Source organism: Dermochelys coriacea, chromosome 27, assembly GCF_009764565.3.
Source record: "Dermochelys coriacea isolate rDerCor1 chromosome 27, rDerCor1.pri.v4, whole genome shotgun sequence".
NCBI classification, from domain to species: domain Eukaryota; kingdom Metazoa; phylum Chordata; order Testudines; family Dermochelyidae; genus Dermochelys; species Dermochelys coriacea.
In genome coordinates, this window is record NC_050094.1 from 15,363,941 (window position 1) to 15,380,957 (window position 17,017).

At 51.2% G+C, this 17,017-nt stretch overlaps 1 protein-coding gene across 4 annotated transcripts; it reads left to right on the forward strand.

The window, feature by feature from the left end:
* Positions 1-202: 202 nt before the first annotated feature.
* On the forward strand, positions 203-14,148 carry PSME3 (proteasome activator subunit 3). 4 transcript variants are annotated; one of them, XM_043503426.1, is made up of 11 exons: positions 203-303; positions 5,757-5,789; positions 6,208-6,270; positions 6,700-6,804; positions 7,107-7,155; positions 7,714-7,826; positions 8,475-8,543; positions 9,231-9,298; positions 9,459-9,513; positions 11,668-11,754; positions 12,317-14,148. In XM_043503426.1, the coding sequence occupies exons 4-11, from the start codon at positions 6,745-6,747 to the stop codon at positions 12,395-12,397; spliced, it is 582 nt and encodes a 193-aa protein (XP_043359361.1). In that variant the 5' UTR covers positions 203-303; positions 5,757-5,789; positions 6,208-6,270; positions 6,700-6,744; the 3' UTR covers positions 12,398-14,148. The 4 variants fall into 4 exon arrangements, with proteins under 4 accessions (XP_043359361.1, XP_038241470.1, XP_043359360.1 ...); XM_038385542.2 differs by lacking the exon at positions 203-303 and adding an exon at positions 1,706-2,032; XM_043503425.1 differs by lacking the exon at positions 203-303 and adding an exon at positions 1,720-1,890.
* The last annotated feature ends 2,869 nt before the right edge of the window (positions 14,149-17,017 follow it).

Here is a 17,017-nt window from a genome sequence, read left to right on the forward strand (position 1 = left end):
CAGCAGGGAGGGGGCAGCGTGGGGGTGCCTTGGGGTAGGGCTGGACTGTGTTGTCAGAGCACCACCCTGGGTTCGGAGGCTCCTGGAGGGTTGATGGTGCTCTCAGCAGCACTTCACCCTGCTAATTATTACAGCGATGGGGCCTGGCTCAGACCAATATCTTGCATGTCATCAGAAACCGATCAAGTCAGCGTGGGTAAATACATAGGCCGGGCCTCAGCACTTGGCCTGCCCTGACCAAAGGTTTCACACCCTTCGGAGGAGCCAGGTCCATAGGCAGGATCATTCCAACCATACCCACTAGTGAGTCCGCCAACGTGGGTCAAAGGCCAGGGGTAGAGGCTTGTTCATCTCTCACACACAAGGCATTTCCTACACTTCTCCCCTCACCTTCTCATTTATGCACTCCCTATCCGTGGCCCCACAAAGTCACGGGATCTCCTGGTCAACCTCCTCCTGGCCCTAGCTAAAATGGCCATCTACAAAACCAGAGTGAGGAGGTTGGCCGATGGAGTCTCCTGTGACTGTGGGGCCTATTTCCGATCCTCGGTCCGTTCACGTATCCGGGCAGAGTTCCTCTGGGCGGCGTCCTCTGACTCCCTTGACGCCTTTGAGGAGCAGTGGGCTCTGTCCGGGGTTCTCTGCTCGGTGTCCCCGTCCGGTTCCCTTCTTTTGACCCTTTGACCGCACTCCTGTCCCTGTTATTTTATTAGTTGTCCCCCGGAATTTCTTGGGTATCTAGGTCCTGTGGATCCCCCTTTTAGGCTGGGGGGGATCCTTTAGCAGTGGACGGGCTTCGCCCGCCCACTTCCCGGATCCCAATAAGACAAGGCATTTCCTGCCTGTGGAACAACGGGCCAATTACTACAGAGACTGGAATCCACCTATTGCCATAAGCACCCCCAATCCCCAGACATACCCCTTTATTCAGAGAGAAGGGATGGACAGCTGCTAAATCTGGCATACCCCCCGTTTGTCTATCATACATACTCTGACTGCACACGCTGTGGGATCTCAATGCCAATTTCCTAGATGTGATGTTTGGCTGTTAATAAAAACTCCTTGCAAGACTCACACCCAGGCCCCCTTCCTCCCCGAGACGCGTCTCACTCCCCCGTGTGTGCTCGCGGCTTTGCTCTTGCGGCTGCGGGCTTGTTAGCATCAGGCTGCACCCGGGGTTTTCCTTGCAGGGAGGGTCACTCACGGCTCGACTCGTCCCATGAGGTGCCCATTACCGGGAGGGGCAACAAACGCCACCCGCTGGTGCCTTAAGCACAAGGCCTGAGGCGCTGCGGGGGGAGGTGCGGGCAGCGTCGGGCGAGCGGGTGGGGTGCTCAGGGCAACCCTCGCCCCGTCTCCCTGGCCCGCCGGGTTGCCAACCCTCCAGGATTGGCCTGGAGTCTCCAGGAAATAAAGATTCATCTTTAATTAAGGAGGATGCCATGTGATGCAATCTCCAGGAATAGCTCCGACCACAGCTGGTAACCCTACCGCCGCCCCACCGCGCGCGGGCCCCCCTCGGCCCCCCAGCCCCACGCTGCCCCCCGGGCCCCAGCGGCTCCTGGCTGTGGCGGGTCCTGGCAGGTAAAACACAGACTTTATAAGGGCGAATCAAAGCGCCTGCTCCGCTAACCAACCAGGACCTACGGCGTCCAGTCTCGCGAGTGGCGTCGGCCCCAGGGGCATGACGTCACGCGGGGGCCGGAAGTCGGGCGGGCGGGGAAAGGCTGAGGCGGCCATTTTTATTCGCCCCTCGCTCTTCTCTGCGGCCGGGGAGGGGGAAGAATTTCCAGTCAGGCTAGGGCCCTGCTCCGCGTGCGGCGCATGCGCGCCGGGAAGAACGGTCACGTGCGAAAGGCGAGCTCAGGGATTGGCGGAGGCTATTGTGAGGTCAGTTCCGGCGGCGGCGAAGCCGGTGGTTCGGACGGGCGCGAGTGAGACCCCGAGCGAGAGCGAGACAAGGGGGCGCCCGGCCCGGCCCAGCCCCGCCATGGCCTCGTTGCTCAAGGTGGACCCGGAAGTGAAGCTAAAGGTAGCGATGCCCCGGGGGCCCCGCCCCCCCCCACGTGCCCGCACGGCCCCGGCCCCCCTCCCCCCTCATGGGGCCGCCCCTCCCCCCACGGGCTCTCTCCTGCTGCGCCGACCCCGCCCCGTACACACGTGCTCTCCCGACAGCCGCCGCGGCCTGGCCGCGCCGGGGGAGGGAGGCTGCGGCCCCCGCGGAGCGGTTGAGGTATCGGGCGGGGGCGGGGGCGGGGCGCGTCGTTGACCCTGAACCCTAGCGATGACGCGTCAAAGCTGCTGCTCTCCTCGTGTGCCCCCCCCCCCGTTACCACCGCGGAAACCCTGCTGCGCCTGCAAATCCCAGCCGGCCTGCTGCGGGGCGAGCCTCCCCTGGAGCCGAATACGTGGCAGTGCCCCTCGCTAGCTCCCCAGCCAGAGCTGGCGCTAAGCATAAGCAGGCCACGCAATTACATAGGTCCCTGAGCTGCTCAAGGGGGCCCCCATTTGCTTTTTTAGCATGGGGGGGCAAATATTCCTGTTTAGGGTCCCCGGTGGGCTAGCGCTGCCTCTGTCCCCAGCACTGCTGGATGCAGACACCTGCAGCATACTTGGCTGTAAAATCCAGCTTAAAGAAAAGGAGGACTTGTGGCACCTTAGAGACTAACAAATTTATTAGAGCATAAGCTTTCGTGAGCTACAGCTCACTTCATCCGATGAAGTGAGCTGTAGCTCACGAAAGCTTATGCTCTAATAAATTTGTTAGTCTCTAAGGTGCCACAAGTACTCCTTTTCTAATAAATTTGTTAGTCTCTAAGGTGCCACAAGTCCTCCTTTTCTTTTTGCGAATACAGACTAACACGGCTGCTACTCTAAATCCAGCTTAGTTGATGGCCAAAGGACTGACCCCGGGGGAGGGGCCGATTCAGTCGCTGCATCCTTCTTGCTATATCTAATTCAGTGCTGACCTTCATTTTACTTGCCATGTCTCTGCCTGAGAATTTCCAGCCTGCTGCACCTGCCAGAGTCCCACAGAGCTTGGGTCCCGCTTGCCCTGCACCCTACAGGTCCCTGAGGGGTCTACACTTAAAAATTAGGCTGTGAAATTTTGTGCATTGAGTGCCGTAGTTAGGTCGATCTAACCCTCAGTGTAGATGCAGCTAGGTCGACAGAAGAATTTTTCCATCATCAACCTAGCTACTTACCGCCTCTCAGAGAGCTGGATTAACAACATCAACAGAAAAACTCTTTCAGTCAAAGTAGAACGTGTCTACACCACAATGTTATGGTGGCAGCGTAGATAGACCCTGAATATCAGCAACTCGGTGTCTGGGCAGGCTGCCCTGTTGCTCAGAATGGGTGGCCATGTGCCTTCGCTTGCTACTTTTTGTTTTTGCTTGGTAGATAATGGCAGCAGATGTTAAATGTCTTGCTGCTTTGTCCTGGAATTCACTCCTCTGAGGAGCAGCCTTTAGGGGAGGTGCCTACAGTGTGGGAACGCTTGCCTAAGCCTGGGGATTGGGGGAGAATATTGGAGGGCGATTGTCACTGGGGTCACTTTTGTTGTAATTAACGGTCAGGTCTGTGGAGCCAGATCAGCCACGCTGTTATTGTTCATTGCACCTCTCAGATTGTAGATTTGGGCGCTCGTGCTGCACGGTCTGCTCTAGAATAGGTCTGAGTCTGCAAAACCCTTTGTCTGCTCCAAGTCACCCCCTTCTGCATTCAGAGAGGCTCTAGATTGTTCTCTGAAATACTTGTAAGGGCACTGTCAACTTCAGATTTCACTCCGACTGCAATGTTTTGCACCTTCTATTGTCAGAGCAACACCTCAGGTTACAAAATGGAAATATTGGCATTTGTCCTGGTTTGTTTCTTTTGCTTGTTTGACTGTGCATAGTTGGTAGCACTGTTTCCCTGCTATAGTCAGGTTCCCTGTGTGTGGGTCAGTCATGTGGCAACATGAGAGTAAAATGTTTTTAAAAAAAACAAACAAGAAAAGTGGTCGTCATATCCCAAATTGTCAAAGGGCTCAAGATCATGCGTAGGACCCCAAACCACTTGTATTTTAAATTGACTAGCCTTCAGGTTGGTGATGCCCCTTTCAATAACTCAACTGCACTTGTCCTCAGATTCTTGCCCTAGCTGTTACTCTGCAATCCTGTGTTGTTGAGTTTCCAGTTCTTTGATGGCAACCAACAAATCCTCTCACCATTGGGGAGCATGCCCACTTCTCTCCCCAGAGAAAAGGACTGAATTGATGGGACCCTCACGTGGGATGAGAATAAGAGCAAAACATTTCAGTAACTGATAGTGTTTACTGTTATGGCAACCATGGGCTTCTTATGCAAATTATCAGTTATGCCCACTCCTCCACCCCCTCAGTGAACAGTGAGAACTCTCACTATCATTCAAACCACAAGAGCAAAGGAAGTATAAAAACCCACTTGGCCTAAAGCTAAGCAAAAGGAATACATCTTGCAATGTGCATGTATGTGAGGTGGTGCAGTTTCTCTGTTCTTCCACTGCCTCAGATAGGCAGCTGTTCCACTGCATTTCTGCTTTTTGATAAATCAAATCAGGTGTTAGGCATTTGACCAAGTCAGCTTAACAGCCAGATAAAGGAGAAGAGCTCGGCAGCCATAACACTTGACAATGAGTATTTAGGGTGGCCCTGAGAAGTTCGGCTGGTGGCGGCGTCTGTTCCAGTCCAGGAGTGCTCTGCAGATATCACTAGCATAATGTGCATGTTTCTGAGGCTTCATGGGGACCTTCTTGGGTGCACTTTTTGACTTGTCGATCTAACAGCTGCAACTTCAGCCTCTGGTTGTGCTTCACCTGCCACGGCAGCTTGCTGTGTTCTCCATCACCCAAGGCAGCAGTGCAGGGATCGGGAACGTTAGACTTACTGTCCCTGCACTGGCAGCATGGGCTCTGTTTACTGAGGTTGCTGAGTCTGACAAACAGGGACTTTCCCTGTCCTGGAGTAACAGCTTCTGCCTGGAATATCGAGTCTGGAGGCCTTTCAACATTTGGTAATAATGACCTCATCTAAAGCTTTCCCATTAGGTGGGAAGGTGTTGGAGAGGCTGCTGTGTGGCCACCCGCCCCTCTACAATATCATTCTCACCCTGGGTCCCCATTGTAAAGGGGTCCACTTACCCTGTGCGAAGGTTCTGTGTGCTTCAGGGCAAACTGGACCTAAATTCTGCATCAAGGTCCCCAAATTCTGGGCACTTAGACTCTGGGAGCTTCAGATACATTCTGAAAACGGGGTTTCTTATTGGATTCAATACGTCATGGCTAGGATGGTCGAGGGGTGGCCCCACTGCTTAATTTTAGGATAGAGTACAGTTTTTAATGCAGGCTCTGCATTTCCAGTTCTCACACTATCATCTTCATACTTCCATGCAAGCCCATGAAGATGAGTAGGTCAACTCACTCTTCTCTGCTATTGTTTGAGGCTGTCTGCAGACAGGCAAATGGCCCTGCGTCAGTTACCTCTCGTACTGGTTTTCAGGCTTTTCACTGGCCCTCAGGAATGTTACAATGTACACCTCTAAGAGAACTGGAATTTGGGAGCCCAGCTCTGAGGCAGGGGATGAGTTCTGTAGCTGTGGAATTAATATGTAGGGCTTTGCCTCTGGGCCAGTGCCTGGCACACCTGGGCTGCTATATCAGGAAGAACTAAGGCTGGCTGTGAACTGTGCTGTTTTGGATCAGTTATTCAGAGCTGTTGTTTTCCTCTTTTCTAGGTTGACTCTTTCAGGGAGCGGATCACAAGTGAGGTAAGTGTCCACTCCCATCTCCCCAGAATGGCACGTGGGGGCAGAGTGAATGCCATGTTGGGATTCTAGCTTTCTGTTGGATTGTGCTATGATCTCTGAGGTGCAGCAGAACCTTTCTTTGCAGGCTCCTTGCTGGCACTCAGCCCTTCAGTCACTCACTGAGTGTGGAGAGTCTGTAGTTCTGTTGTTCTCCAGAGCCTTGGCAGAGTGGAGGGCTGCCAAGACTCCTCAGCCTTCAGGTGGGAGAGTTTGACTCCCTCTGAGTTTTTTCCCCCCCTGGCTTTGAACAGAGCTGTATGCTTGGCCTCTTGCAGTAGTCTTGGTTTCCGCAGTGTCCTTGCCTGCTGGCTAAGTACAGAGGTGAGGGCAGCCTGGGGCACTGCTCTCATGTAACCATCTGCTGTTCTTTCTCATTTAGGCTGAAGATTTGGTGGCGAATTTTTTCCCAAAGAAGTTGTTGGAACTTGATGGGTTCCTTAAGGTAAGATATGTGCTGTTGCCTGCTTCCCCACTCGCTTCAGTGTCCAGCATGCAATCCTGACCCTGGGGAATAGTTGTCTTTAGTCAGAGAAGAGGGTAAAACAGAGGATAAAATGCTGAAAAGCAGTGTCCTAAACTTGCTTTATACCCATTTGAATGCCATTAGCCCTAGACACTCAGCCCTGTGTCTCTTACGGACTGTGATAATGTATGGAGTCCATCAGCTGGGTACTGGATAGAAACCTAACGGGTTCTGTCCCAAACTGACAACCCATTTTCCTAGTCCTCTCAGTCCCATCTTCATACCTGCCTCTGTTCTCGCTTGCCTGGTGGCTGGATGAAACCTGAGGTCTGGACTCTCCCATTTCCTGGCGATTAACATGACGACAAAAGTTGTTAGATTTGTATGTGACTTCTTGTTGTTTTCCAGGAGCCCATCCTGAATATTCATGATCTCACCCAGATCCACTCAGACATGAACCTCCCTGTCCCTGACCCGATCCTTCTCACTAACAGCCATGATGGACTGGATGGGGTAAGGTTCCTCCCTTGGCTACATTAATTAAACCTGCATGGCTTGCTGTGCATTCGGTTAGGCTGTTCCCTGTTAATGACAGGCTGCAGCCGCCCGTGAGCATGTGAGAACTGGTCTCTTCAGGCCGTGGATCCTGGCTGGAGGTGGTGCTGTGGTTTGCTCTGTAACCTGCCCCTGGTTGGAGGGGGAAGGCTGCTCTGAAATCAGGACCCTCGAAGATGTTATGTAAGGAATTTCCTCGCTGCTGTCACTCTAGGTCCCGGGTAGTTGGGGAGTAAAATGTTCTGTTGTGTGTATTTTAGCCAAATATGAAAAAGAGGAAGCTGGAAGACTGTGAAGAGACCTTCCAGGGTAAGAGTCCCCAAGTCTCTGTGCTGCTGCCTGCCCGCTGAGCCAGCGCTACGTGCCTAGGGGTATGAACCTGCACAAGCTCCACCTGCCCTCTCCCGACTGCCACTGCCCTACCCAGGCCTGTCTGTGTTTCCTCTTAAAAGCTGGGGCGTGTGACTGAGTCATGGAGGAGCCCAATAGTGGTTCTGCTGAGCCGAGCTTGGCCTCTCCTAAGAGACTGGAGTAGTGCTCATCAGAGCCGGCATGCTGATGGAGGGAGCAGGGTGGAGCCACATGGACCCCTTCATGGAAAGAAGGAGCTGTCTAGCCTCATGCTGCATTGAAACAGAGGCAGCTCCTACGTGTGGCTCAGGGAGCAGCCCCCTTTGCACCCTGTTTCTCCAGTTTGGGTTTCTTCCCGGGTCTTGTCTCTCTTCCCCTTCCTATGTGGTAGTCTCTATAATAGCCTGTTAAATATCCCTGTCCCCATGGCGACCCAGCGTGGTTGGAACACGTGCAGAGCTGGCTGTCTCTGACGTGAGATGCTGTGAATAACTGACCTTTCCCCTCTGGCGCTAGGTACTAAAGTATTTGTGATGCCCAATGGGATGCTGAAGAGTAACCAGCAGCTAGTGGACATCATTGAGAAAGTGAAACCGGAGATCAGGCTGCTGATTGAGAAATGCAACACGGTGGGTGTGGGCCTGAGCATGGGGCTGGATGGCGATCGGCCCCCAGACACAGCTGTCCAAATTCCTTCCCCATAGTGTCAGGGCTTCTCACTGACCCACAAAGAGCGAACTGGGCCTCCATCCTACCTATAGGATAAGGAAATGCAGGACACCGCCCCTCCCCCCGGCTTCTCGTGGTCTCTGAACAGGATGCTTCTCAAAGGGGCAGGTGCCGGCGCTGGCCAAGAGAAATGGCATTTCCCTCAAAAGTGCTTGGAGCTGCTCTGGCTCCAGCTCCTGGAGCGGGCACTGTCCCTGCAGCCCCCAGCTAGCTCCCTCCCGCTAGCCCTTTGCTCAGAAGGGCTTGCATCTCTGTGATGTTGTACAGCACCAGGCACACCTGTGGCAGATACTTACTGAGTGGGGCTTCAGTAAAATTGAGGGACAGAAGCTTCCCTTAATGCTTGGGTGGATGTCATGGGGTCCCAGGAGAGGTCAAGGTATCAGGCATTGTCCCCAATCACCGCATGAGTCAGGCCCTGAGATGGTCTTGGGATGAGCTGCCCAAGCGAGAGTTTCTGAGGGCTCCCAATAAGAGGTCCTGATTTAAAGGCAGGTCCCTCCAGTGCTCTCTGCACTCAGACACAGTGTCCCTTTCCATACCTCCAGGTCAAAATGTGGGTGCAGCTTCTGATCCCCAGGATAGAAGATGGAAACAACTTTGGCGTTTCTATTCAGGTAAGGCGATCCATGACCAAGTGGCTCCTTTATGGGCCAGTCCCCCAGACACCGGGGCATCTTGGGCTCCTGAGGAACCTTTCATTAGATCCACCTGGCTCTGCTTCCAACAGCTCTCTTTGAGGGGTAGTTTAGGCTAGTTTTGGTCTTGAAACCTGAATCCTTCCCTGGCATCTGAGAGGCGGGAGGGGCAGAGAGTACTTAAAAGCATCACTTTGCTCAGGGGCCTGGGAGCCCCACCATAGTCTTTCAAGACCCAGTAAAGCTGAGCCATGTTTGAGGGAGGCTATGTGCTGCAGGCAGCCTGCCCCACCCAGCACCCTAACCTGGCAGGATCAGGGTGGTTGTGTGAAGCTATTTGCATTGCTTTCTTCCCTGAATGTCCCCGGAACTTGGCTGCTGATCCTCTGAGCAAGGCAAACTAAATTCTTAGGGCTGTGTGGCTGGTGCAGGGGGTCATTGTGGCCAGGAACTTCTGGTTCCTGCTGGCTCCTATGTTCCCGTAACCTTCGCTAACTGACTGAAGCTTGAGACTTGCGTCTGATTCTACCCTGATGGGTAGATGGAGCAACTTTAAAGATGACCAGAGACTGAGCTGCTTGACCCTGGGTGGCTGCACACATGAGTGGGGTTGGAGGTTCTTGCTTCTGCTGGGAAGCTCACACTGCGTCCTTGTCTCCCTTGCAGGAGGAGACAGTGGCTGAGCTGCGGACTGTGGAGAGTGAGGCAGCTTCGTATCTGGATCAGATTTCTAGGTAGGTGGGGAAGGGGTGGCTGAGCTCTTCACTGGGTCCCTCCCTGGGGAGGCTGAGTGCATTTGGGTAAGGACTTGAGCCCCGTGGCTAAGGCAAGGTCTGAGAACACTGCTTTGCTATTTTCTGACTATTAAATCCATCCTCTTCCATTCCCTTCCAGATACTATATCACAAGGGCAAAGCTGGTTTCCAAAATAGCAAAATATCCTCACGTGGTAAGTGGAGCATCTCTTTGCTGAGCATTTGGTGGGGTTGGAGAGAAATAATTGTCTTTCTGTTTCTGTGGATAGCCCTCTACTGGCTGTTTCTATCACTGACTCCTTTAAGTAGCAGCTGCCAGAGTCCTGTGGGGCTGGGAGCCTGGAGGGTTGGTGGAGGGGCTTTGTGGTGGCTAGGAGCCCTGGGAGGGGAGCCTGCAGGGCAGGAAGGATCTGGCTTCTCTCAAGGGAAGGGAAAAACTGATAATCAATATAAATCAGAAGTTAGGTATTGTAGAAAATCGATAAGGGATGCAAAGGGACACAAGGAGAGATCTATGGCCAGCGAAGTAAAGGACATTAAGGAGGAGTTTTAAAATATATGAGGAACAAAAAGAACCCTCCAATGGTATTTGTCCAATACTAGATGGAGATGGTAGAATTATCAATAATAATGCAGAAAAGGTGAAAATGGTCAAATGGAAAAAATAAATTCTGTTCTACATTTGAGGGGAAAACAGAAGATACAGTCTCATCCTATGGTGATAACACTTTCCATTATAGTAGTATCTCTGGAGGATGTTAAGCAGCAGTTACTAAAGACAGACGTTTCGAAATCAGCAGGTCCAGATAACTTGCATCCAGGAGTTTTAAGAGCTGACTGAGGAGCTTACTGGACTGTTGATGTTTTTTTTTTTTTTCAATAAGTCTTGGAGCACTGAGGAAGTTCCAAAAGACTGGAAGAAAGCTAATGTTGTGCCAGTATATACAGGGTAAATGGGATTACACAGGTAATGATAGGACTGACAGCCTGACATCAATCCCAGGCAAGACAATGGAGTGTCTGATATTGGATTTGATTGCTAAAGAACTAAGGAATACATCAGTTATATGATCTATCAGCATGATTTTATGGAAAATAGATCCTTTCAAACTAACTTGGTATACTTTTTATAAGATTACAAGTTTGGTTGATAAAGGTGATAGTGTTGATGTAATATACTTAGACTTCTGAAAGGTGTTTGACTTGGTACCACATGACATTTTGATTACAAAACTAGAATGATATAAAATTAACATGGCCCACATTAAATGGATTAAAAACTGGCTAACTAATAGGTCTCAAAATGTAACTGTAAATGGGGAATTGTCATTGAGCGAGTCTGTTTCCACTGGGATCCTGATGGGATCCGTTCTTGGCCCTATGCTATTGAACATCTTTATCAATGACCTGGAAGAAAACACAAAGTTATCAGTGATAAAGTTTGCAATTGACGAAAATTGGACATGGTAAATAGTTAAGAGGACAGGTCACTGATTCAGAGCGATTTAGATTGCTTGGTAAACTGGGTGCAGGCAAACAATATCTGTTTTAATACGGATAAATATACATCTGGGAACAAAGAATGTAGGAGGTCATGGTGGATAATCAGCTGAACATGAGCTCCCGATGTGATGCTGTGTTCAAAAGAGCTAATGCAATCCTAGGATGCAGAAGCAAGGGAATTTTGAGTGGGAGCACAGAGGTTATTTTAACTCTATGTTGGCATTGGTACAACTGTTACCAGAATCCTGTGTCTAGTTGTGGGATGCCCACAATTCAAGAAGGATGTTGATAAATTGGAGAGGGCTCAGAGAAGAGCCACAAGAATTATTAAAGGATTAGAAAACCTGCCTTATAGTGAGAGACTCAGAGTCCAATCTATTTAGTTTAACAAAGAGCAGGTTAAGGGGTGACTTGATCATAGCCTTTAAGTACCTACCTGGGGAACAAATATTTGATAATGGGCTCTTCAGTCTAGCAGAGGAAGGTCTAACATGATCCAATGGCTGGAAGCTGAAGCTAAACAAATTCAGACTGGAAATAAGGTGTGTGTTAACTGTGGGAGTAACTAACCAGTGGAACAATTTCCTAGGGTCGTGGTGGATTTTCCATCACTGACAACTTTTAAATCAAGATTGGAGGTTTTTCTAAAATGTCAGCTCTAGGAATTATTTGGGGGCAAGTCTCTGACCTGTGCTATACAGGGGATCCTATCATTGGTCACAATGGTCCCTTCATGCCCTTGAATGCATAAGGTTGAACAGCAGAGAGCCCCCTTGATGTCTGTAGAGGGAGGGGCAGCCTGGCTTTTAGGCTATTCACAGCCACATTCTCCCTCCTCTCTGTAGGAGGATTATCGCCGCACGGTGACAGAAATTGATGAGAAGGAATACATTAGTCTGCGCTTAATCATCTCCGAGCTGAGGAATCAATATGTGAGTGAGAGTGGGGACCCCAGCTCATGCTTTCCCCTGTGGAGAAGCTCCCTTGGATCAATCCCACCTCAGAGCCCTGAGAGGGAGCTGGCTTGGGTCTCTGCTTTCCCGTTGCTCTGAGCAAGCAGAGATTTAGCAGCAAGTTGCTGCCCTGGAGAGTCTGGTATTTCCCACCTCTGTACTGGGTGCTGGCAAACCCAGGGGCAGGCAGTTCATTGTGCTCTTTGCTGGAACCTTCCGACCCAGCCTCTCCAGATGGGGCAGGCCGATCCTGGGCTCTGTTAACTAACTCACTCTCATCGGTGGGGCTTGTAGTGGCCAAAACATGCTGGTCTCTTCAGAGTGCAGACAGACAAGGCCTTGCCTAAGAAGTTTACTGCCTGACAGGAGACATGATGCGCTGCGTGAGGGCAATGGCTGGTGAGGCGGGGAAGGGCCACGGGGCTGTAACTAAGAACAGCCATTACTCAGGTTAGGCCAATGCATATGGTGAGAGTGAAGTTAAGTGAAGTTGTGGACTTCCCCTCCTGACGTGCATCCATGGTCTCTCTCCTTCTTCCAGGTCACTTTGCATGATATGATCCTTAAAAACATCGAGAAGATCAAGAGGCCTCGGAGCAGCAACGCCGAGACTCTCTACTAAGTGTCAACGTTTGAACTTGAGAACTGTTCAGTCAACTAAAGACCGTCATTGCCTTGGTTTGTTACGTGACTATCGAGATGGGAAACTGGCTGGAAATAGTATTGCACTCGTAGTTAAACTCTAAAGAAACCCTCGCCTAGTTCTGTGATTGGTTTTGTTCAGGTCTCAGGAACTCTCCCTAATGTAGTAATTGGTATTGAGCAGGCCACTGCCATGGGACATGCAGGCTATTGAGAGTGAGCAGCTGCCAGGTAGGAATGCTCCTCTAAGACTTTCTTCCTACTTAGGTGGGAATTGGATGAGAGACCAAGCCCCGGGGTTCTCCCTTCTCCCCCCCGCCATCTGTCAGCTGCAGGGTTTCCTTGGGGTCCCTGGGAATGGAGGAGATGCAGTGTCTTCAACACTAGACTGAGTCCACAGAGTGTGTGCTGGCTGTGAGAAGCCGGCTGCTTCTCAGTGCCATCTCTGAGTGAGCCCTCTGCTGCCAGTCGTTTTATGCGTGTTAACTATAAGGCTGGGAGGAAGTGCCTCTTTGGAGCAGGCAGCTCCCCTATGCTAGGCTGCAGCCACACTCAGCAAAGTGCCATTGAGAAATTTTTAGGTTCAAACAAGCCAGGAAAGAGCTATCTTAAGTTAGATCCCACTCCATTTGTCCCTCTCCCTTGTGAAATGCAGCTAGATCAATGCAGAGGGCTATGTGGCACACCTGTCACTAGTGCCAGTTGCCACCAGCCACGTCCCACTGGGTGGCAGGTTCAGAGCCCTGGTAGCTTTTGCTCGTATGTGTAGCTTTCCTCTTGGCTCTACAAAAGCAGTTTTCTTGGTTAAAATCAATGTTAGTCTCCTTCGGCGTAAGGCATTTCTGTCCAGAATGAAGTTAGGGAGAGGCCCGAGCTCAAATTTTGAAGTCCTCATAGTCTCCACTAATGCTAAGGAATTAGCCGGTTGTGACGCACAGTCCCCTGCCGAGTGTATTTGGGGGCAGGGTTTGGCAGGCTGGCTGCGATGGCTGATCTGTTGGGATGAGGATGGCCAAAAGCAGCCACAGCAGATCAGTATCAAAACCCCAGCACCTGATGAAAGGTACCTCGATTCCTTCTCCTGTGCCCAGGAGCTCCTCTAAGGCCATTGGAACGTTTCATGGTCCATTGCAAACCCCATGGGAAACGGTCAGTTGCGTTGTCAGTTTTTGTATGTGTGGGAAATGGGCTCGTGACGCTGCAGGCTCCTACATTTTCTTATTTATGGTATTTTTACTTCACACCCTCTTTCAGGGGAATGCTGGGTCAGTTTGGTCCTGGACCCCTGAAGCTTCCATGGGTCTCACTGTCACACCTGTAACTTCTTGTGCAGTAGCCTTATAGTTGTTAGTCGTGAGAAATGGAATGAACGTCCTCTCCTTCCCTCTTGCGTTCTGTTGCTTTTGTTTCTTCTTCTATGCTGAAGAGCCACGTTTTCTCTTTCTGGTTTCCCAGGGGTTGCTCTGAGCGTGGAGGGCCCCCTGGCCCTTTCGATAGACTCCTTTGTTGTTGTTGTTTGTAGTAAGTCCAATTTTCGTCTTCCCGTTAATAAATATTCAGTAACAAACCAACTGCGTCTTGGCTGCTGCCTGGGAGCAGCACCTTCACTGTGTGTTTCTTTGTACTGATTCCTTTTTATTTGTTGGACTGTTCAACTTTCCTTGCCAGATGAACGTATGTAAAACTTTTACCATGTCGAGAAATTAAAATACAGGTACTTTGAATTCTTAAGTAGGACCCTTGTGTGTGATGCTGCGTTGTCAGACATGCTCTGTCGGTGGCTATGCCTCGCCTCTGTCCCAGTCTGGCCATGCCTCTGTCACGTTCACTCGCTCCACCCTTGTGCTGTATCCATTGCCTTGTCCTTCACCATGCGTCCAGACAATCTGCTGCTGTGGGGTTCCAGCATCTTAGTACCAAGGCCCCATGTCCTTACACTGCCCATTACTCACTCCTGCGCGGGGCGAATGGGAGTTGCTAGAATCATTTGGAATAAAATGGGCCACCGGGGACCAGGGATTGGGATAAGGGAGCCTCCAACTCTAGGCAGCTGGTGCTTGGAGCTTCTTCCTTGGGCCCTGGCTGCAGCTCTGTGTAGTGGGTGTCTCCCACATCAGGGTTGTCAGTCTCAGTGGTGAGGGCTGGATGGACTAGGCCTGCATGTGGCACTGCTGTCTGCTGTTTTAGGGCTAGAGTGCAGGCTCCAGGGCTCTCACCTGGCCCCTTTCACTAGGCTGGAGCTGGAGACCAAAGGAGGAAAGATATGGGCCAATTGCAAAGCTCAGCAGCCGTGCCTGGGCTGGCAGAGTCTGCCACGCCATGGTTTTCTCATTCCACTTCCTGCTCTGAGTTCAAAGCTACTGTGGTCTCAGAATGCTGACCTCATCTTTTCTCTTTCATCCCTTGCCTCATTTCTAGCTAGCAGCTCTGTCCTGGGGCTAGAGACCTGCTCCTTCGCATTAGTCTGCACGCGTGCTCCCACCTCCACCACATTCTCCAATGGCAACTGATGGTTTCCAAGCTTCCTCTCCCATGAACTTGAACTCTGAGGGAGGATTGAAATCTCCCCCTTAATGCTGTCTCCTTACTGCCCTAGAGCCAGGCTCTCCCCTGGGTTAACGGAACCTGCTGCACACTCCACGTCAGTGTGGTGTCAGGTATTCGCAGTCCTCTTAACCCCCTGGACTGGGTGAAGGGGGGACTTAGACAGTTGATGCTGAGGATCTGAGGTCATTAAGGCTGCTTGATCTGGGCAGGGGGTCTGTTCTGTACAGAAGCCATCCTCAAGCACATGCTGAGGGGTTCCCTGTCTGGAGTCAACAGCCACTAGATGATGCTCTTGCTCCAGCCACCAAACCATGGTGCTCCCGCCCCAAGCAGCTGGCTCCTGTGAGAGCACACTGGATCTCATCACAAATCTTAGGAACCACTGAGGAATGTGAGAAACAACTTCTAGATAAGTCTGAGTTTCCTGCTGCCTGTGAGGCCTCCTCTATTCTGCTCCCTGTGGTGTGGGAAATGCCAAAGGCCTACTCAGGCCAGGCCCCCTTCGCAACAGGAGCAAAGGACTGTGGCTTAAAATAAAATTCCTTTGTTTGCTGTGAGGCCGCAGGAGCTGGGGGTCAGTATGGATTGACGCTGAAAGAACCTGATGTGGCACTGTGTGAAAAGCACCCACTCATCACTACCACAGAAATAAGCACTGGTGGGTCTTAGGGGCTGGTCCAGCTGCAGAGCCAGGGGAATGGGCTGCTTGTGTCAAAGCTGGAGCAGCTTCCTGGGCGTTCACCCTCCAGCTGGGAGTGGTTCTTTTGCTGTGCCCACAAGGAAGCTGATAACATGTTACTAGGGCCTGAACTCATGAGTGGGTGGGGGTACTCACTTAGGTGAGTGTGCCCATTAATGCCTGTCAAAGGGGCAACAAAGCACAGCAGCCATCTGCCCCATCCCTACAGCCAATATAAGGAGGTTTCAGAGTAGCAGTCGTGTTAGTCTGTATTGGCAAAAAAGAAAAGGAGGACTTGTGGCACCTTAGAGACTAACAAATTTATTTGAGCATAAGCTTTCGTGAGCTACAGCTCACTTCATCGGATGCATCAGATAAGTTCTCCACTTACTCTGAAAGGGTCTGCAGTGTGGCGCTTCTGTGATTCCGGAGAACTTTATCAAATGCTTTCAGATCCCTCAGCTGGAAACGTGATGCAGAAGTAGAAGATATCAAGTACTGCACATTTAGACAGTACACTGCACTGGGATGTCCTTGGGCACATAAACAGGCAAGAAACTCGTGAGAGCAGCAGTACAGAACCACCCATTCCCTCCATGTTGGCCGTATCCTTCCCCACAAATAGGCTGCTCGTTAGTGTGGGTAGGTTGGTTTTTACTGTGGTGTAACTAGTGAGCTTAGATCTACATCAAAACACCAAACAAATCCCCAACCTTTGTGTTCAGGCCATCCTGCAGCTCCCTCCGCACTGGATCCAGGCAGCTGTAGCGCTTATCCACCTTTCTTTAAGCACTCCCTGTTGCTTAGAAAAATGCTGTGTTTGCAGCCTTTGCCTGGATACAGACAGCTCAGAGGAGATGTAAACTGTCATAGCATCACTCTTAGCCAGGGCTCCATTCTCAAGGCTGCTGTTGTATGCGCCACTCCTGTATTGTCTCCTCCCTGGGTTTGTGTTGCTTGTCTGCAGATGCGATACTAGTGAGTCCGACAGAATGAAAGGTGCATGTTTCTGGGGTAGCCATCTTGTATAATTCACCTGTCAACAGGTGAATGGTGACAGCAGCAGCAGCCCCTGCCCTCACCACAGCGCTAGACTCTAGCTGCCAAGGAGCCAGAAATGGGTGGACTCAGAAATGACGTGTGTCAGCTTGTGTCTGTCTTCACAGCTGCAGACAAGGCCAGAGAAGGCTGCTGGGGCCAATGATGATGGGATGGTGGTGTACGTACTCTGTCAAGAGCAGCACTGGCTAAATGCTTCTCTACAGGGCAGGGAGACTGGTCCAAACCACGGTGAGGAAGTAGAGGTGAAACTGTCTGAGGAGGAAGCGACTTGCTCCCAGCAGGAAAGGGCAAGTGTTGCCTGCAGGAGAAGGT